This window comes from Chroicocephalus ridibundus, chromosome 2 (assembly GCF_963924245.1).
Source record: "Chroicocephalus ridibundus chromosome 2, bChrRid1.1, whole genome shotgun sequence".
NCBI lineage: Eukaryota > Metazoa > Chordata > Aves > Charadriiformes > Laridae > Chroicocephalus > Chroicocephalus ridibundus.
In genome coordinates this window covers 42,297,901-42,318,914 of record NC_086285.1, presented here as the reverse complement: position 1 = coordinate 42,318,914, position 21,014 = coordinate 42,297,901, and the positions used below count along the sequence as shown (strand labels likewise).

Genomic DNA, 21,014 nt, shown 5'->3' with positions numbered 1-21,014 from the left:
CTCGCCCCTGCCCCCGGGGCCGGCGGGGAGGGCGGCGGGGGGGTGCCCCGTCCCCCTACCTCTCCCTTTGTGTCTGGCTGCTCCTCCTCGGTGCGGCTGGGCCTGGCCACTCGTGTCTCTCTCGCTGGGAGAGAAGCGGAAGTGCTGCAACAGCAACTATTAAACAGGCAATGGCTTCCCTGGCTGCCTCCCCCACCGCCGAGCGGGGCTGGGGGGCGGCGGGGACCGGGCGCCTCCCGCCGCCGCCTTGCAGGGAGCGGGGGCTGGAGGGGAGGGGAGGAGAGGGGGGCAGGCGGCGGAACCCCCGCTCCGGGTCTGGAGGGGGGATCCCGGCAGTCATAGTCCCCCGTGTCCCATCCCCCCCTGGCTCCGGCGGGGGCTGGGGAAAGAAGAAAGGGGCGCCCGGAGCGGGGACCGTGAGTTTTTAATGGAGACCCTCTGGAAAGTACTCTGGGGGGTGCCCGGGGGGGAGGGATGAAAGCCCTCCCCGGGTACGCTTCCGTGCCAGAGCCCCACAGGGACGCGGCCGAGGCAGGTGGCTGGGAGAGGGGACAAGGTTCCGGGGCTGCTGCTTTTTGTTTGTTTGTTTGTTTTTTTAAGACTGAGAGGGGGTTATTAGGCTTAGCCGGGGGGCTGCTTGCTTTCCTCCTGTTCTTACAACTGTTTCAACCCCAAAGCTTCTCCCCTGCCTCACCTGCTTTGTCCCTCCGGCAGCAGCAGCAACTTCTCACCTGCCTCAGTTGGAAAGCAATAAGGGGAAAAAAAAAAAGAAAAAAGAGAAAAGCCCAGCCCAAAGCTTCCCCCACCACCACCACCCCGGCCCCGAAAGCCAACAGGGATCCCCCGGCAGCTTTCCCGTCTCTCACCTGTTTCAGCCCTAAAGCGGCAGCTGTGTCCTCCCTTCCGTCCCCCAGCTCAGCCCTGAACCAGCAGCAGGAGCAGGCGCTTCCCACTCGCCCTCGCCCGGAGTTCAGGATTCCATTGTCCCCCACACTGCACTTGGTGACATCACTGACACACAAAGAAGGGGCACTTCGTGATGTCATCAACGCATGCTGGGAAAGAAAACAAAATCCTGGGCTTGGCAGCGACAGCACGAAAAAAAAAAACACCCCTTCAATTTTCCAAAGGTAAAAGTATTAGGGATTTTTTTTCCCTTCCCCCCCCCCCCTTTTTTTTTTTTTTCTTCTCCCAAATCCCCTGATGGGGAGCCCGTCTGCGGGAACAGCGCAGCGGCGTTCAGCCGCTTGGGCTGCTGGCGTGTTGTGTTTGCCAAGCGTTTTACTCTTCTTCCCCGAAATCTTTGCTGTCGATCTCTCTCCCTGCCCACCCAACGGAGAAAAGTGGTTTGGCCGGAGCCACCCCCCGCCCCCCAGCCCACGCGTGGGCGCGGGGAGCAGCCCCGGTGGGCTGCCACCACTCTTCCCGGAGGTGACCACTCGTGAAGGGACAATAGGGACCAGAGTTTTCCCACCGACCTCGCCCGGGGCAAATTTGGCCCCGTGCTGCCGGTTTCCACAGTCTATCGAGGGATCGCCTATCGAATTACTCGCTGTCTTCGGTGGCCGACAATACAACGCCTGTCACGCCTGTCACCACCGGGCGTCACGACAACGAATAGGAGTTTGTACGTTCTCCCTTCCTCCCCTGGGAGGACCTCGAGGGGATCTGCAGGCGCACACGGATGCTGCCTCGACAGAGCGCTGTCGTGACATGATGCCTTGTGAGTCCCAGGGCTTCAATTACAACACCGAGGCCGCTGGACCAGCGGGGGACAGAGGGGCGACACGGTCCCTCGCCCGGGGGGACATCCTGGGGCTGGACATCTCCACTGCATTGCGACTTTGGGGGTGGGGGGCAGACTTGAGTGGGGACAAACACCTAAAGGTTGGGTCGGGTAATGGATGCCCGTGGCTTCTTTTGGGGACACTTGGGACCTTGAAGGAAAGGTGTGTTTGGGTCAGGTGTAAGCAGGACTGCCAGGCGATGCTGAGCCAAGCCTCTGTGGGACAGTGGCTTCACGCTGTTGTGGCTCATCACGAGGATCTGGTTGTGGCACCGATCTTTCACCGTTTATGGCCAGTAATCCTTGAGCCAGAGGTATCCCTGGAGGAGACACCCAAGAGGGGACAGCCTTTCCCTTTGCCAGCCTTCCCTCTGTTTCCTTGGACCTCTGCATCTGCTACTTCTCCCTCCTCATCTTCCCCCCTCCGTCTCCCAGTCCCTCCCCCCCAGTCTTCTGCACACATTTCAGCAGCACTTCATTTCACCTGGATTAATCCCAAAACTACCTACCCTCCCACAGACTTGCTGCCTGGTCTCTGTGTGGTTGAGCAGAGCAGTGTGTCATACAGGTACACCAGTGACATTGTGAGAGTCACCCTGACAAGAGAAAAATTCCACTGCAGTGTCACACTTCTCGGTCTTTGGGTGTTGTGGTTTTTTTTTTTGGTTTAGGGTTTTTTTTGCTAACCCTCCTCTTCAGTCTTTATTACCTGTGGTACTTACATATTAGGCCATAGTGAATTGTCCTCCAAAAGTAGCTTGCTAGCATAGCCAACCTGTCTAGTTTGACCTATGGGAATGACACTTGAGAAGTCATGTTCATCCTTCCCTCTAGTAACTGTGGAGCTTTGGCATCTCCACCATAGACAACAGCCTTGAAGGCACATAATAAATTTCATGAAAACTGGCATTTAGATAAAGCCGGGTGACCTGATCACTTAGTGCCCCTCATTGACAAAAAGGGGACAGAATTCAGCTCCTATATACTTAACAGCAACCAGCTGCTCTGTCAGCATTCTCCAAGCTAACCCAGGGGGCTGTGGAGGATGGGGCTGGCGTATGGTGGTACGTGCCAGACGACAAATACAGGAGATGAGAGGACACAAAGCAAGGTGACCAGGCTTCACAAATTTCACTGCTTATGGAACAGCTTTTTAAAAACAGAAAATCTTCACTTTCACCACAAACAAACCTCCAGCCCTTTCCTGTCATCACAGGAAACCTGCACCAAAGTCAAATAAGACAACTGATATTAATAATGAAAGCCCTCTGCTTCTGTAATAGGGGGCAGGGAGAATGTGAAGTTTGTTACAAAATTACACACACGCTTTTCCTTTATTATGTTAATAACCTTGGTAGGGGGTTATCTGTAGACTAACCTTTTCTGCAGCACACAATCCTTGCTAACCCCGTTCAAAGTAATAATACGATAACCAGCAGCAGTAGTTATTTACTTTGAAGCCTACCCAAAAACGCATTTGCTGAAAGCACCTACTAATGTCACCGCTTGAGCAGCTGTTACAGTGGCAACTCCCATTTTATGACTCACCTCTTAGGTCATGGCTAGGATCAGGCAACAGGCTGTTCTCCTGTGCTAGCCATTCCGTACACTTAGCCCTGGAGCGAGAGGGAGCCAAGAAGCCGACTTCTATGCCCAGAAATGATTTTGCAGCTTGTGTTGTTCCCACCCGTGATTGCCCTCTCAGCCCTGCACGGATACCAAAGAACTGGAAAAGAGTATATAGAACACGATCCTTTTCCCAGCAAACAGGAGAACTGGCTCCTCTAATCCAATCTCTTCCCATCTTGGGAATTTTGACAAAACCTTCCTGATTTGCTTCTATCTCTTTTCTGTAAAGTATGTGCATTTTATTGGGTGAGCTTTCCTTCTTATCAGTGCTTCCTCTCACTGTCTCCTTACTTTTCTTTTTTCTTTTTTTTTTGGCCAAGTTGTGCAAAGGACTCCCAGAGGAAAACTGACCCAGATTATTCATTTTCCCTGTGCCCCAAGCTTTTTTAATCGATGGCACTAGCTCAGTGTAGCAACTGAATAGGATTAGTCACTTTTCCCTCTGGATCGAGTTTGGAGAAGGCTGCAAAGCTAGATGACTAGAATCGAGTTGCCTTTGGGGCTTTGAGCTTAATTCACAACAGAAGCTAGCCAATTCAAATCACCCTGAGCCTCCTGCTAAAGGAAGGTGACTGGGATTAGTTCCTTTGTACCATCTCAGCTCCAGATACATTTTCAGCATTATTCCCGGCTGGTCTGTTTGGGTCTGAGCCAAAGCCCCTTATATTTCCAGCAATTCCAGCGAGTTTTGCGTCAGGCCTTTTGTGGGGAGCAGAAAAGAAATGATCATCTGTTTGGCTCTCCTCATGTCAGCTCGTTGCTAATGACACACTTGCAAGTGACAGAAACATGCTGATATCTCACACAGTCCTGTGATGACACACTTTGTCCTTTCTGTGTGACCCTGTGATACAAGGTGAGGTAGCAAGGAAGAGCTATGATAAGCGCAGGACTTATGACACAGCTATTTGAATAAAGCTAGGCAGAAACTCTGAATTGGGCCAAAAGAGGAAGGAACTGCATTCAAATGAGAGAAAATGTAACAGAGAAAACACAAGTGGCTCATTTATGTGACATGAGGGTAGTCAATTTACAGGCTCACCCTTCGGTTTCCTGCTCACAGCTATCTTGCCATACCTTAATGATGCAGTCCAACTTCCCTTGCTGTAATTTTCTCACACAATACAGCTCTTAGTCCTTAGAGTTATATCTTTTTCAATTCCTTACAGAAGAATGACAGGGTCCACAAGCAGAAAAAGTCGTTTCCTCTCCTTTTATTCCAGTGCCAAAGAGGACTTAGTTGTGGAAGGAAAAGTTTAGGTCTCGTTGTCAGAACCCTGTTATTTGCTACTGGGTTTTGGGTTTATTTGAGATAAGCCCAGGGAGCTCTCTGAAGGCCTTGCCGAGAGACGGTCGCGTGGGCAGGAAGGCTTGAGACCTGTTACATGTCTTGGCCTTATTAAAGTCCTGGCTGAACTCCCACAGACGTGAAAAGTGGCTGGCAGTTAATTCCAAAAGCTTAAGCAGAGAAGCACGGCTGCATATATCTATATCTATCTTCTACCTCTACTGTGCTTCTTTTATGCCTCTCCTGGTATATGGTCCGGTTCATTCTGGTAACTGAAAAACTGAAGATGCTTAGATCAATTCAGTTTCACAGCATCATAAGAAGCTTCATGAGATATATTTCCAGGGGTTTCTGCCTTGCTTCCAGGTGATAAGATTGAGCCTTAAAATTGCTTTACCTTGAAGATATGATGATTCACTGCTTTCTCAGTTTGCCCGATCTATAGCTAGTACTTGTCGATCAGGACTGAGAAATACGTGATGCTTTCCCTGTCTATGCCTCTAGCAGTGACTCCATATTTCTGATCCTCGTTTTCCCTCCTGTAAAAGAAGAGAACAATGTTAATCAGGAGTTAGACTGAAAGTGTAAATAGAGGTGCACATACAGACTTTACCCTAGCCACTCATTGGAGTTTTCTGTCGCTTCCTTTTTATGCCCGATGGATCTGCTTTTCTGCAGAATGCTGCCTCCCCAACGGTCTCTCTGCTTCCTTCAGGCTTCGCAGTAGCTGGCTCTGCTTTTCTTCTGTCTCTGCAGCACACAGGCTCCCTGGATTGCTGTATTCCAGACTCCTTGGCTTTTTCTCTTCTTCCACTGCGTACTCCCCTGGTTCAGGTGTTTTTCCTGTTTCTGCCTCTTTTTCAGTTTACAGAAACCGCTGCTTTATTGATTGTCATCAGCTCTCCATTTCTACATACCACTTTTCCCTGGCAGCAGTACGTAGATCCTGAAGAAACTCAGAAAGTGGAGCGATTATACTATATTAAGCAGTAGATGATAGACTATCATCAATCAGTTCTGCCCAGGAAAGCTCCCCTACAATGGCATTCCCCAGGGCAAGAGCCCTGGAAGAGGTGAAAGGTGTTGGACAATGTGACCTAGACAAAAAGACTTCTGAAGGCAATGGGTCAAACAGCAGCAAATGCACAATTTTTGCTGCTCTTCTCCTGCTAACTTGCAGGAAATTCCAACTTGACTTTAGACTTGTGTTTCCCTCTTATTTGTCACCACTAAATGGCTGATGGTAACGGCTGCTGCTGGAGCAAATCTGTAGTTGCAGCTTTCCACTACAGTAATAAATGGTTAGGTAGTGACATTCCTATGCTGGCAGATTGCCAGGTGCAGCCCAGGAAAAACCAGTCTAAAAGACTGTGTTCCCAGCACAAACTGCACCTTCTGATGTTGCGCTTTGCCTGTGCAACAGTCTTGCCTGCACAGCTATCCGGAGAGATCTTTTACTGTCTTGCAACAGAATAGCCAGAGAGGATAACCGCTGGGGATTGCTGATTAATGATGTATGCTCATAGTTTACGCCTCTGCCTTTGTAGGGTGCTTTGATAAATTCAGATGAAAAGGACAGTATTTTTCATACGGTCACCAGAATGTTACAGGTTGACCATAGACTCCCAAGACGTATCCTGGAAAACCACTCACTGTGGAGATGCAGGTCTGCAATAAGATATAAAACGCCAGCCAATTGTACAGAATGGGCTATTTAAGAACTCAGCAATATGTGGACAAAGTAATTTTCCTAGTATCCGAGACAAAAGGGTTTCTCACCATATAAATAATACTTACACCTACAGTCCTTTTTTTCTTTCAAATATTTCCCAGTGTCACAGTATGTGTCACTCTGGCTCAGATGGGTTAGTACAAGAAAATCTGCTTTGCTTGCTCATATGCTGAATTGGTAATATTCTTATTCTAGTTTATTCTTTCTACTGAAAAAATGAGTGATTCCCCGTCTGCTCCAATTCTGTGGATTTGTAAATCCATGTGGGGAAAAAAATCCACATGTCCTAACTTCTCAGAAAATGTATTTAGTGAGGATTTCAATTGAGTCTTTCAACCTCTGCCTCCTCATCTAACAAAGGTTCTTCTCAACAGAGAAGGATCAGGAGAGGTGTTCAGGGCTCAGTAATTTCACTCTGTGGCTTGACTACAGTTCAAGACTTCAATGGTCTTCAACTGCAATTTTTCTCCCTAGGCCTCCTTATTATTAGAGCCCTTCAAAAGGAAGCAATAGAATCACTCAGACTTTTACAGATCCCCGATGCTGCATTCTTGAGAAACCAGTGTATAGCACTTCTTTTCTTCTTTTTTTTTTAATCTGACCAGCACACAGAAGCAAAGAATAGAACATGCATCTGATTGTTAACCATTACTTATATTTAACACTTGAATCATATATTTTTCATATTTTTTGAGGGATAAAGAATTTTTAATTTCCCACATACAGTCTACAGTTAAAACGAGAAGGTGTATGCTCTTAAAAACTCCAGCATTAGAGAGCCCTTCCTTTAAAGACTTCTTAAATGCCGTTGTCTATTTTGTTCTTCCTGATATAGGCCATGGCAACTCTCAGATTACGCCAAAGGTTATAGAAATGTTCACAGCATGGACTAAAGCTTCACACGTAATATTTTCTCATTATCCCTTCTCACATTCATGATCACAAAACTTCCATGTAGCATCTTCAGGACTTGCTTACATGGAAGTATAGGCTTAGGAAACTTAAACATTTATGAATGCCTGTAAAAGACTTTTTTTTTCTGCTATATAACCTTGTGGTGTTCTGCTCTGTTCCCATAGAATCCTAAAAGAGGTCTTTGAAATGTGGCTTCTTGCTAAGCTAAAGAATGTCACATCTATGGCTTGAAGGACAGCTAGATATTTCAGGCTTTGTCCACACAGGCACATTTCACCCTTCACATCAATACAACTATACAGGTATAGTTAAACAAGCATAACCCTACCTGTGAACTCCTGTCCCAACAGAAAAAGTACTGTCTCCAGTTCAACAAAAACCCTTTCCAGAGCAATATAAGTCAAAATTGGAAAAAGACTCACTTCTGGAGTGTTCACATGAGGAACTATAGCAGTATAATTATATAACATTACATAATGTAATAACCTCTTTCGTTGCACAGACACGCTTTGGGAAACTTTATCCATGGTGTAACGAAGTTGTTACCAATCTTTTCATTCAACATTTTTGTTGAGTTAGAACTGAAACAGGAGGACCTTGCTTTGATGCTGTGTCTGAGATCCATTCTCAAAGAGTTCATTGCACCTTTTCTCCCCCTTTGGCTTTTGCTTTTCTTTCCCCTCCCCATAGCCTGAAGCACTGTCTTTCTCCATATTTGCCTGGCCATGACTCTGCTTCTTTTTAACCTTTTCCGCCTTTTCTCCTTTACACCCTTCCTTGTTTCTGGCTTTCCTTAACACCCTGAGAGCAATTCCCTGAATTTTGGCCAGTGTGTCCCATCAGCCAAGTTTTTTTTCTCCCGTCTTCTCCGAGCATACAAAATGGACAATTAATTGCTTCTTCCCCTTTCTTCCAGGTGGTATGGTGGCTACTTCTCCAGCAAATACCTCTATGTTAGTTCCTTCTCCGTATTTTCTTCTTCTTCCAGGCTTCCAGGCTGCTCCTTGAAGTGCCTTGCAAGTACCTGTGGAAGCTGCTCTCTCTTGATGGACCAGTAACATAGCAAATGCTCTACAGCCTCACTGGTCTGCAGTGGCCGTAGTTTGAGAGCCACTACTTATTGCATCAGTTGGCATGATAAAAATAGGGGGCCTCTGGGCATGGACTTTTTCTTCTTATAACATAACTGGGCTTCAGACATTACCAGAACACAATAACATAGCTGCAGAAATTTAATTCCTGCTTCGTGAGTTTTAACTCCTTTTTTTGAACAATATCCCAAGTCAAAAAATATTTTTATAGAACCTGATTTAGTGAGACACATGGCTGGTAAGAAGCCAGTCATGCGTATATGCTTAAAGCAGATCAGAAGGACTCCTATACAGAATGCCATGTTTAAGGTGTCAGTAAAACTGCACAGCTCTGTGGCACTTTGGGTGGCGACACTGTACCACACCCTGGAAGGGTTTGTTTGCAAAACTGAGGTTGAAGAAAAAAGGACGCTGCACAACAGATGTCAAGAGCACTTCCTCTACCAGGTATAGTCAGGAGGACAGAGAAAAAGCTTTTCAGTTGCTCTTTGAAGATTTGCACACAAATTGCTGTGTCCTCAAAAATGAGATTTGCATTTCAAATCTCAGAATTTATGTATTGAAACTACAAACTACAGGCAGTCGTTACAGGGTGGGCTGATATGAAAGGCATATTCATACGACTTTTTTTTTAAAGAGCTAATAATGAAATGGAATATTGCCATTTCTTCTAGGAATTTGTTGGCAAGGAAATTGGAGATTTTTCAAATAGCAGAGACAGGACTAACACCTTTCCATTGCCACTTCTAAATTCTGCCATTATTTTTGTTTTAAACATCTGTTAACCTCAAAAGATGCCCCCTCCCTTTTTTTTTTATGTCATAGAAAGGTGACACTCACCCTTCTGAATATATAGCATCACACAGGACAAACAGTGCAGTACAATCATCTGCAGTCTGGGAAACCGTGGGTTCATTTATCATGACAGTATTTCACCAGTTTACCTTTTATTTCATAGCATCATAGAATCATAGAATCTTCATGGTTGGAAAGGACCCTTAAGATCATCGAGTCCAACCAAACAACCTACAATCTCTGCCACTAGAGCATGCCCTGAAGTGCCACATCTAGACGTTTCTTAAATACCTCTAGGGATGGTGACTCAACCACCTCCCTGGGCAGGCTGTTCCAGTGCCTGACCACTCTTTCAGTAAAGTAATTCTTCCTAATATCTAATCTAAACCTCCCCTGCCGCAACTTCAGACCATTTCCTCTGGTCCTGTCATTATTCACCTGGGAGAAGAGGCCAACACCCACCTCTCTCCAACCTCCTTTCAGGTAGTTGTAGAGGGCAATGAGGTCTCCCCTCAGCCTCCTCTTCTCCAAGCTAAACATGCCCAGCTCCCTCAGCCTCTCCTCATATGACCTGGTCTCCAGACCCCTCACCAGCCTGGTAGCTCTCCTCTGGACACGCTCCAGCACCTCAATGTCCCTCTTGTACAGCGGGGCCCAGAACTGAGCACAGCACTCGAGGTGAGGCCTCACCAGTGCTGAGTACAGAGACACGATCACTTCCCTGCTCCTGCTGGCCACGCTGTTCCTGATACAAGCCAGAATGCTGTTGGCCTTCTTGGCCACCTGGGCACACTGCTGGCTCATGTTAAGCTGGCCGTCCGATAGCACCCCCGGGTCCTTTTCTGCTGGGCAGCTTTCCAGCCACTCTTCCCCAAGCCTGTAGCGTTGCTTGGGGTTGTTGTGACCCAAATGCAGGACCCGGCACTTGGCCTTATTAAACCTCATACAGTTGGCCTTGGCCCATTGATCCAGCCTGTCCAGGTCCCTCTGTAGAGCCTTCCTACCCTCAAGCAGATCAACACTCCCACCTAGTTTGGTGTCATCTGCAAACTTACTGAGGGTGCACTCAATCCCCTCATCCAGATCATTGATAAAGATATTAAACAAAACTGGCCACAAAACTGAGCCCTGAGCGACACCACTGGTGACCAGCCGCCAAGAGGATTTCACCCCATTAATCACAACTCTCTGGGCACGGCCATCCAGCCAGTTTTTAACCCAGTGAAGAGTACACTTGTCTATGCCATGATTCACCAGCTTCTCCAGGAGAATGCTATTTAAACTCATCAGGCCTCATGCACTGACTGATGAAGTCAATAAGATTCTTTTCACTAGTTTAATCTGTTTCAAACGAAGCCATTGGACAGGAGCCGATTTTTGGAAGGAATTCATTAGAGGAGATGCTGCTGCTTTCTGCAACTCCGAGATTGCCATCAGGAGAATCCTTTAGTTGCTTTAATGTCTCCGCTGCAGCCATGTGTTGTTTTGTGGCCATGTTACCCAGGTATTGTGGGTTTCTTTAATTTAGCTGCCTTGATCTCCATTCAGTTATATTTTTTCCCCTGCTGTGAAATATTATTTTCCCGTCTTCTAGTTTCTGTGCTATTGGCAGCCCTTCCTCTCTGCTTATCAGAAAAGCAAGAGAGAGGACAGCGTCACACTTGAATGATTTTTTATAAGGTTGGGATATACTGTAGGTTTCGCAATAAGATAGTCTGGCCAGTGGAGTTTGTATATATAGATTTTTCAGTTTCATTGCAGCTATGGGATTAGCTAGCACAGTGAAAGAAAAAAAAGCAAAAGGGGCGATTTTGATTTTGTCTTGGCATAACTCCATCGAATTCAGCGGGCTTACTCCAGATTTACGCTGGAATAAAGGGAGTTCAGAGTCAAGCCCAATGGATCAGTTTACAGTGCTTTTGGAGGCATCAATTTACTCAGTGACTTGGAAAATCTTACTCCCTTACTGCCAAAGATCTGGGACAATTCACAATTCTAATGTATTTGGGGGTCTGCACTGTGGTGTGTAGATGTGTTTGCTTAATAGAATTAGTTATCTGTAAAGTAAACTTTGTACGGCAAGCCCTGCCCTCTCTTGCGCTCAAGGGCAAAGCAGAGCATAAGACGCACAGGGAATTTCCTGCCCCTGTACAAAGACAAAAAGCTCATGAGTGCTGGCCTGTGGCAGCCCTGGATACAGCCTTCCAGCCAGCCATCGCTCACGCAGCCCTCAGAAGCAAACTCCAGCTAGATGCGCGTCTGAGTGCTCTCGTTCACGGGGAAAAGGATGCCAACAGCCTACTGTGAGGAGTCCTGTCCTGGCTAATAGCATTTCTCATAGCAGAGCCCGCGCTGAACAGCACCTTCGCTCCCCTTCGCTGCGCGGACGGGGTTCTGGTCCTGCTGTTAAATGGCTTCATGTACTCACCCTTGTTCTCTAATGAGACAGGCTTAAACAAGTTTGTAGGTGTGGGGAAAAAGGCTGTTTTCTTCCCCTATCAGTGGCAATTGCATGATGTAAACTCATCAACATTGACCACACACTACTACTGTAAATTTTCCTTTAAGAAAAAGGACTCTGTGGTAAGTAAAAACAGAGAAATGTTGTTGTTTGGAGGTTTGTTGATGGATTTTTTTTTTGTGCTCCCCAAGGTGTGAAATCACACTTGGCAAAAAGCATCCAAACACTAGAACGTGTCATTTAGTGCCCTCAGTGTTTACGTCCAAACCCCTGCCACTGAAAACACGACACGCTGCAAGAACAGAAGTCTGTTGGCTGGAATCTGAACTGGTTTCCGAATTTGCACCTGTGCATTGGCAGACGAGCAGCCATCAATCCCACATTCCCGTGCGTCCTCGGTACGGTGCTGTAGGCAGGGCTGAAAACATTTCTCAGAGCACTAATGGGGGGGATAGGGCAAGAAAAAACAATAGAAGAAAAGTAAGAAATGAAAAGTAATAGAATTACAGGAAACAGGGCTGGAAGGGGTGTCAGGAGGCTGGATTGACTATACTTGTGTAATTCCTGACAGATGCGATTTAAAAAAAAAAAATCTCATTGAAACGCATTATGGCCACAGAGCCACAGATACAATTTGTTAGAAACAAATCACTCTCTACACCTGCTAAATCTTAAAGCACTGTTCCAGAGTGGTAGACAGCAGTTTGAGTCTCTGTACAGAAGTTCCTATATCTTGTTTTATTTGAGTATGTATAAAGTATTTGTATAAAATATTTATCTGCAGAATGGAAGAGCATAGGTATGCATGATTTTTGTAACACTCTGCCGAGAAATGGAATTTTATTAGAGTAAGGCTTGTGTGACATGCTTGAAATTGGGCTCATAACCAGCTTGTACAGCTTTCAGTTTTATGAGTGTATTTTGTGTTTAAGAAGTAGAAGTAAATAAGAGAAAAAAAGAAAAAGAAAATTAAGTCCTATGCAGCTAAATCATCTTTAGAAAGGTATCAAGGCCAGGTCTCCTCATTAGTTTCTTTCTTCATTAGCATTGGAAGAACAAAGAACAGCATTTACTTTATATTCTAAAGATTAATTGAAGTGGGGGATGAAACACTGAAATTGAATTAGTAAATTATTAACCAATTTCTAAGTAATAAGAAATAATCTATTACAGAGTCTATCCTTCCATCTAGAGATTTGTCTTAAGCATTTGTCTTCAGGAGAGAAGGTGGAAGGAATAAGGGGACACAGACTAGAGACAATCCATCAAGTCAGCTACTGGAACATTAATAATGAAGACCTTTGAACTTGGCAAATCTTCCAGATATCTCTCTCTTAACTGTGACTTACAAATTGTCCCAGGGTTGCTGCTTAATCTAATGGCCTCTTTTTAATTTTTGCCCCCCACGTTATTAAAAATGCTCCCGTTATAATCTCAGCAGCTGACAGTGAAAGCAACAGTTAACAAAGCCCGAATCTGGCAGCGTGTCAGCTCAGGAACTCCCTGAGCCTGCAAATACAACTCCACCCACTCACATTTGCAGGAGAGGAGCCTGGTGCCAAGGCAGCTCTGGCGAAGGTGGTGGCTGGGGAAGTGGAGGTTCTGGCTTCTTTGATTTGGGAGGCTGCCTACGAACAACCGGGTTCTTTCTTCCCTTTTGAGTCAAACCTCACTTTGACGACTGGAAGGTTTCCCCATCGCTTATTTCTAAGATTAAAACTCTGATTTACTTTTAGAAACCATAGTAATTAACACGAGCATCCGACTGAAACCAACAAACTTACCTCTTGTAGAGTTCTGACTAAGAGGAAGGGTCTGGCTCTCACTATGAGTACTTCTCAATGGCATCGTGGCATAAACCTGTTTTCAAGCAGCTCACAGGGGTGAGCTTTTAATCTGTCAGGCCCTCCTGACCCCTGGTTTATGGGATGCGCTTGCAGGACACATGGAAAGGTTGGGGAGGAGGAGGGGAGAAGGTGTATGGGCTACTCACAAGCACCTCCACCCACAACAACTACCTGATGGAGGTTATGGCTGTTCTAAGCCCTTACACCAGGTGTAAAGCTCTATTTCTCTCTGCCTGTATGGTGATCTCCTTCTGCCCTGCTTCGTATATGCATCTCTCAGCTCACAGCTCCAGCTCACAATACTTTGCAACCAAACACACATATACAGTCTCTGCTCGGAAGAACAAATGTGTTTTGTCTTACGGTCTAACTGTGCTCGACAGTCTATAGGGGCCTATGAATGGCCTTGATGGATTTGAGAGATGGGAGGGGGGAGGATGGAAGTAGGATTTTTTGGAAAACTTCTACCCTGTGGTACCTGAACTGTGCCAGATTTCCCTGGCTGGGCTACAAACTGTGCAAACACACATTTCTCTCTCTCAGACTTCTGCTTAAGCTTTGGTGAAAGCCCATAAGTAAGGTACTAAATTCTCTACTCCCACCTCCCGTCTAAAATGAATAGCTTCTTGACTCATTGTACCCTATGCACAGCTTTAATGAATGACTTCAGGTCCAGGGGTGAGCCTCTCTCCCCGGTCTCCTTCCTTGTGCGTCAACACCCCTGCCTCCTCCCCACCCTAGCCCAATGCCTTAGACCATCCTCCAGGCACTTCCAGGGCCTGCCAGGAGTGGGAAGTGGCAGAAGGACACAGGTGAAATTATCCTGTGCCTGGGTTCACTTTCACCCTGAACGATGCTCCTCTTGTTCAATTTTAGTGACAGTTCTCAGCTCACATTCAAGACAGGCCTGAATCCATTTTCCTCCTTTTTCCCCTCCCTCCAAATGAGCGTTGGCTTTGGTTTGTAAATGAGGGAACAGCTACACACCTTGAGCCGCTGGCTCACAGTTGCTCCAGATCACACCCTGCCTCTGAGAAAGAGTGAGAGGAAACTCCTGGACTTGTTCTGCCCATCTTCACTTTGTGATTGGGCTCTAAACCACATCAGACCCAAGGGTAGACCTACAGTGATTGCCTGTTGTCTGGCAGCACTGGCTGGTGATGATTTCTCAGCAGAGCTTTCACTTGGAAAACCTCATTCCTTCTTAAAATGCTCTCAAGACGCTGTGTGTGAAGATGAGCTTCAGTAGCACTCACAGCAAATGCACTCCTGGATCTGTCTCTCCTGTCCCTCACACCTGGAGCACACTGCAAGCTTCTGACCATCCCCTTGCTGTATAAATACACGCTGCATCTATAAAACATAGATGGGGAGAGCCTGAACAAAATTGTTCTGACTACTATGCATGTGGTGCCCTCTCTCCACACTGCTCTGTATTCACCTTTCCTTCCTGCCTCAGGGGCAGGCTTACAGTCTCTGAAAAAAATTCTGTTTTCTCCTTCCTAGATCCCAAATGTGTTAAACCATGACAAGGGAAGATGCAGAGATAGCAGAGGAACAAGGGATTTTCTTGTAATTTTAGCGCTTATTTCCTCCTTAAAGATACAATTGTTTAAAACAAGTGACGGCCTGGCAAAAGCTAGCATCCTACCGCGCCAGACAATTTTTATCAGCCCAGCCCATGAAGGCTCTGGTGTACAACATAAAGCCGCTTGGCTTTCCGACATGCCGGTTTTTCGATGCCAGACACCCCCATCTCCCGCTCCCCCCCAACCTTGGCAGCGCCCTATTCCTCTCCGGAGTTTTCTTCGTTCAAAATTACATCCCACCCTCCCTTTCTCCAGCATCCTTCTGCCCTCCTGGAGGTACCACCGGGTGCCGAGCCGGAGCCGAGCCCAACCGAGCCGGAGCCGAGCCGAGCCGTACGGCTCGGCTCGGCTCCGGCTCGGTTGGGCTCGGCTCCGGCTCGGCGACAGGAGGGGGAGCTCGCAGCGCGCCGGCTTTTAATCAGGGACTTAATTTAGCAAAGCTGCAAAATCACCACTGCGGCTGGGGGGCCCTTAAGGCCCTTCTCAGATCCCCTCCCAGAGGGAAAAAGGTTTTTTTGGGTTTTTTTTGTTTGTTTGTTTGGGGTTTTTTTGTTTGTTTGTTTGGTTTTTTTTAATTTTGGTGTTGAGATCAGGAACAGAGAATGAAACTAAATTCAAGGGGAGCTGAGAGGCGATGCCAGGAAGTGATGGAGCACCTGGAGTACTGTGCCCAGTTCTGGGCTCCCCGTTTCAAGAAGGACAGGGAACTGCTGGAGAGGGTACAGCAAAGGGCTACCAAGATGCTGAGGGGACTGGAACACCTCTCTTTTGAAGAAAGGCTGAGGGATTTGGGTCTCTTCAGTCTGGAAAAAAGACGGCTGACGGGGGATCTTAACAATGCTTATTAATTCTTAAAGGGTGGGTGTCGAGAGGATGGGGCCAGGCTCTTTTCAGTGGTGCCCAGCGACAGGACAAGAGGTAATGGGCACAAACTGGAACATAGGAAGTTCCACCTAAACATGACGAGGAACTTCTTTACTTTGCGGGTGGCAGAGCACTGGAACAGGCTGCCCAGAGAGGTGGTGGAGTCTCCGTCTCTGGAGACAGTCAAAACCCGCTTGGACGCGTTCCTGTGCAACTTGCTGTAGGTGACCCTGCTCTGGCAGGGTGGTTGGACTAGATGATCTCCAAAGGTCCCTTCCAACCCTACGATTCTGTGATTCTGTGATTCTGTGATCTTAATAGGTGTTTACGGTGCTAGCAGTGATGAATAAGATGCTTCCAGTAATAAATAAAACCTTCACTCTGATAAACCAGGGCAAGTTCACTGCTGGTGCAGGCTCCTCAATCCAGCTGAGGTCTAAAGAGTTATGCCCACTTACACTAGCGCCGAATTTAGCTGTGTATCTGCTCGGACACCCGTGGAGGGAGCAATGCCATGCAGGAGGAAAAGTCTTTGTTTCCAAAAGTGAGAGTGAAAAGCATTGACTACCAGTTTCATCATAGAATCATAGAATGGTTTAGGTTGGAAGGGACCTTGAAGATCATCTAGTTCCAACCCCCCCCCGCCATGGGCAGGGACACCTCCCACTAGATCAGGTTGCTGAAAGCCCCATCCAACCTGGTCTTGAACACTTCCATAATATCACAAGACCAAAGGACTGAGCTCTCTTCTTCAGTATAAGCTCAGGTGAAGGATATTCAAGTCTGTGCTGTTACACGGTGCAATAGGGGCAGAATTCGGCCTTGTGCGCAAACTTTCTGACACACCTTTAGGCCTGACTCAAGACAGCCCAAATTAACATCAAACTTCATGAAGTTAGGACGCTTTCCTGAAAAATTCCTCTTGAATTTGGAGGCACCACACCTTTTTTTTTTTTTCTAGCTTTTGCTTTTGCTTTTTTCTCTGAGAAGGCAACTGAAGGCAGAATCTGGGAAAAATTCCCAACCCGTCAAAGCACCTTCCTGAAGCCATTTCTCCCTAAGGATGCAGAGGAAATCTCAGCTTTCAGATTGCATTTGTTAAGACAAAACTAACATCAGATTTTATGGAGCTAAGCCACGAGAAAAAGTTGTATTAGTTTCATAGCGGTAGTGAGAGCAGGTTTTCATGATGGAATGATAAGATCAAGGACCTCTCTACCCTTGCCCACCGCCTACCGGTGCACTACTGCAGCTGAGCTAGTCTTTAAAATGGGCATTATTTTTCCTAGTGCAGACAGCCCTGTAGAAAGCTAATCTCCTAATACTGTAGTGATCCATTTGGGAAAGATTTATTTTACAGTCCCCTAAGTGCTTGCATAATTCTCCTGTATAAATTCCATGAAAAATCCCAAATTTGAAATCCAGCTACCTTGCAAAAGATAGCTTTCTAAGATAAAATATCCTCCTCCTTATGCATAAGCTTGTGAGCCTCATTATTAGCGCAAGCTGGGCCCATGATTAGAAGAAAAAGAGCCTACCACTTGTGCTGGAGAAGAAAGAATCTAGATTGGATTCAAAATACTTAGTGCCAAATTAAAGAATTTCCTGAGGAGCTCTCCCAGACAGAGGGTTGTATCTTCCCTTGCAATGGAATAGGAGGAGGGTTCTCTGCAGGCACAGAAAGCTTTCTACAGATACCGCCCTGTGATACATTTAAACAGGCTGAACCTCGTTCTTAAACCTATCTAAAAATGTTGGCGGAATCATGAACACTGACCTTAAAATGAAAAATGATTCGCAACCTTTGCAGTGTGTCTTTATCATAGTGCCATAATTTAAAGCATTTTATCCACTCAGCTACACAATCTTACCATTCATTTGCAGTTGTCATTTTACCTACAAAAGAGTTCACCTAATATCCCCCAAAGCAAGAGAAACCTACCGAGTATTACAAGGGGGAAATTATTACTAGTATATTATATAGAAAGGCTGTAAAGTTCAAACAGAGGCAGTTGTGTGTGCACACCACGTTTCATGCAAATTACGCGTAATAGTTTGACACTGCATTCTATTTTGCCTCCTGAATAAAAATGCTTCTTTAGTTATTTTTCTAATAATCTATGGAACTTTGGGGAACTCATTAAGGCAAACCATTTCCAATGTGCCTGTTTAGCTGCCTAAATCAAGTGGCTTGATTTCCAAAAGTGCTGACGCTTAACATCTCTTACTACCTGGTCATTTTTATGTGGTCAGTATAAATTAAGGAGCCCTATGTGAGCTACCTATGTGATATTTTTGGTTTGATTATTTCAAATGTAAGTCCACAGCTCACAGTAAGAAAATTAGATGGAAGAAAAATTTCTAGTAAGTTTATTTTTCCTCTCCCTTCCCCCCATCTGTCCGACTGAGCTGTAGGAAAAGATGCCGACCCACAAGACTGTTTCAGCGTAAAGGTGTTTCTGTAGCTGCAGGAAAATGCTGATGTTACTTTCTTGATTGCAAAAGGAGCATGAGATGCATAATTAATCCACATATGGATAAGGAGGCCTTCCAAGACTGGAAATGGAAAACGAATCAGGAGTGCGTATGACACACTGGATCCAATACACATGCTTCACTGGGACTTCTTGGCTGCCTCACATCTGGCTGGCTGGAGCGCAGGCAGAGCAGCACATGACTGTCTGCCCTCTTTCATGGAGGCGAACACTGAACTGAAGCCTGGCTGTGCCTACAAGGCTTCAGTTTCATCAGCTTAGCGAGCGCTCAAGTATGGTTTATCTGCCTGGACTAGAGTTTTGCATATATTAATTTGTTTCCAGCGAACTAACACCACCCAATAGGAATATGAGGAATCCTAAACCTTTGGCTTGGTCTACACACAGATTTTGTACTGATGTAATTAACAACAGTGCTAGCATGATTTATTTATTTTTTTATCCAGGGACCTTTCCCACAGAAACAAATCCCTGCTGGCAACTGACTCGCAAACCGCATACCGATACCTTATTTTGAAGGGCCAAACTGGCTGCTGATACGGACGCCAAATTCTCATTGACTTTAGCAGGGGATCTGCCTCGGAAAGGATGGGGTGTCGTGTTTTATATTACTGCATTGGCTACTGGAACCAGCTGTGCTTTCCAGTCATATGGAGAATCGTTGAGGTTCCCATGGCTGAGCACCACCAGAAAGACTTGGTGACTTGGTTCCCCAGGAACCTCTTGCTTTCCTCAAAACACAGATGAACATAATGACAAATTAATTCTTCAGTGCTAGATGCCCTACCTTATAGAAAGATTTACAGAGCTGTTTGTAGCAGGTGCTTTGGCTGTGCTGTTTACTGCTTCAATGAGAGACAAAGTAAGATTTTTATATTCCTCTCCCATAATATTTAATGAGCAATATTTATGCCTAAATCAGAGATATGCTTTGAGCTGTGATTACTGGCTGCAATTTTGCAGGCTAATGCAATGTCCAACTTCAGTACTCACTGTTACGAGGTACCGTTATGAGGCAGTGGTCCTTGTCGTCTGGTCTTACAAAAGAGAGAGCAGTAATGGCTTGGGAGGCTGGAAAGGTCTGTCAGTGTTAATAGTGAATTATGAAACTGTTGATTTTCTGTGTCCTGAATCTGAAGAGCAGCCAACCAAAGCAATGTGCCTACTATATATACACACATATATAAATACAAACGCGCACACGCACATGAACAATACAGATATGGAGACAACGTTTAACTCGGTAAGTGTGCCCTGAATCAAATACTCTAAAATAAATCTCCACTGCATATTGTCTCAAAAGTGCCCCGTAAACAGTAAAGTGCTCAGACACGTTTGACCCCGCTAGCAAGGCACCACGCATCAGCTGCTCTGTAATGCTTCTCTTGGAGTATCTGACTCATCAGTCATGCCACCTCCCTTTTACAATGGGCCAAGGGATGGCCACAATCTCCCATCTCATGGGTGGCTATTTGCTGGGCCTGGTAATGCAGGAAGGAGTCTGAGCTCTATTTCTGAGGGAAAGCGTGGACACAAGGCTAATTCAAAGGAAACATAAAGGACGAGACCCTGGTGGGGCCAAATCACTGTTAAGTGTTTCAAAGTGGAAATTTGCATCAGCTCAAGACGAGGCCTGATGTACTTTGAGAACCCAGAGCCTTAGTGAAACAGGGGGTCTTTTCTCTTTAAATGTGTGTTACCTGTTACAGGTCAGATTCAATGAGCACTTCAAAATGCGACTGAGGCACAAAGATTGCAAAAGCACTCCATGCTTCCCCTGAATATTCATCTTAGTAGGACTGCGTTTGAGGTACAAAACTTTGAGAGAGATCTTTGCACAGAGGATTTTAATTCTTCCCATGGAAAGATGGTGAAAGGAAAGTAGAGAGAGAATGAGGGTAAAGGAGGGGGTCTTATGCCGAGGAAATTGTCAAATCTGGAAAAAACTGTCAAAAAGGGCTTTCACAGTAGCTTTCTTTGGGAGAACTATTCTTCAAGTAAGGTCTCTTGGGGCCGTATCACGCTATTCATTAGAGAGAATTGGTGGGTAAAGTAGTGGCAATGATCTTTGAAAAAAAAGTCCTATTTCCACGTTCCATTTTGTCATGAGCTGTCAGGAAGTGTTACACAGTGCTATTAAACAGCTGTTGCCTTTGTCCTTAAAGACGGATGAAGTAACGCTGGTAGAGAGCCTTGCTCTCAGTAGATCTGTGAAGTGTGATGGAAATCCCCCTAACCCCCACCTCACAATACTTTGAAATCTTGGTTGCCCTGGATGGTTTTTCTTCCTGAATTCAAGAAATTTCCAGTTTTGTTCCCTGGGATGTTCCCGGGCGGCATTTTAGTATTTTTCTTGGAGAGATGGGTGCTGTCACCAACTGTCACTTTGGATGGTTCCAGGTCTGGGTGAGGAGGGAGTGGAGAAGGAGGAAAGAGGATGGTGGGAGAGGATGTAGCCCTTGGACTAATGGAAGCAATTTTTTAATAGCTGGTCCTAGCAACAATTTCCACCATGGTTTTGT

The 21,014-nt window shown here is 46.0% G+C and overlaps 1 protein-coding gene across 4 annotated transcripts in view; it reads right to left on the bottom strand.

Annotated features, from left to right (window-relative positions):
- The window catches only part of LOC134511360 (ubiquitin-conjugating enzyme E2 E1), a 46,685-nt gene extending 45,624 nt beyond the window's left edge, over nt 1–1,061 (bottom strand). For 2 of the 4 annotated variants that reach the window (XM_063325177.1, XM_063325179.1), the window contains exon 1: nt 867–1,061. In XM_063325177.1, coding sequence (XP_063181247.1) covers nt 867–1,046 — 180 coding nt within the window. In that variant the 5' untranslated portion in view covers nt 1,047–1,061. Of the gene's footprint in view, nt 1–59; nt 366–866 lie in introns of those variants that run through there. The other 2 variants (XM_063325180.1, XM_063325181.1) reach the window with 2 other exon arrangements.
- Between the last annotated feature and the right edge of the window lie 19,953 nt (nt 1,062–21,014).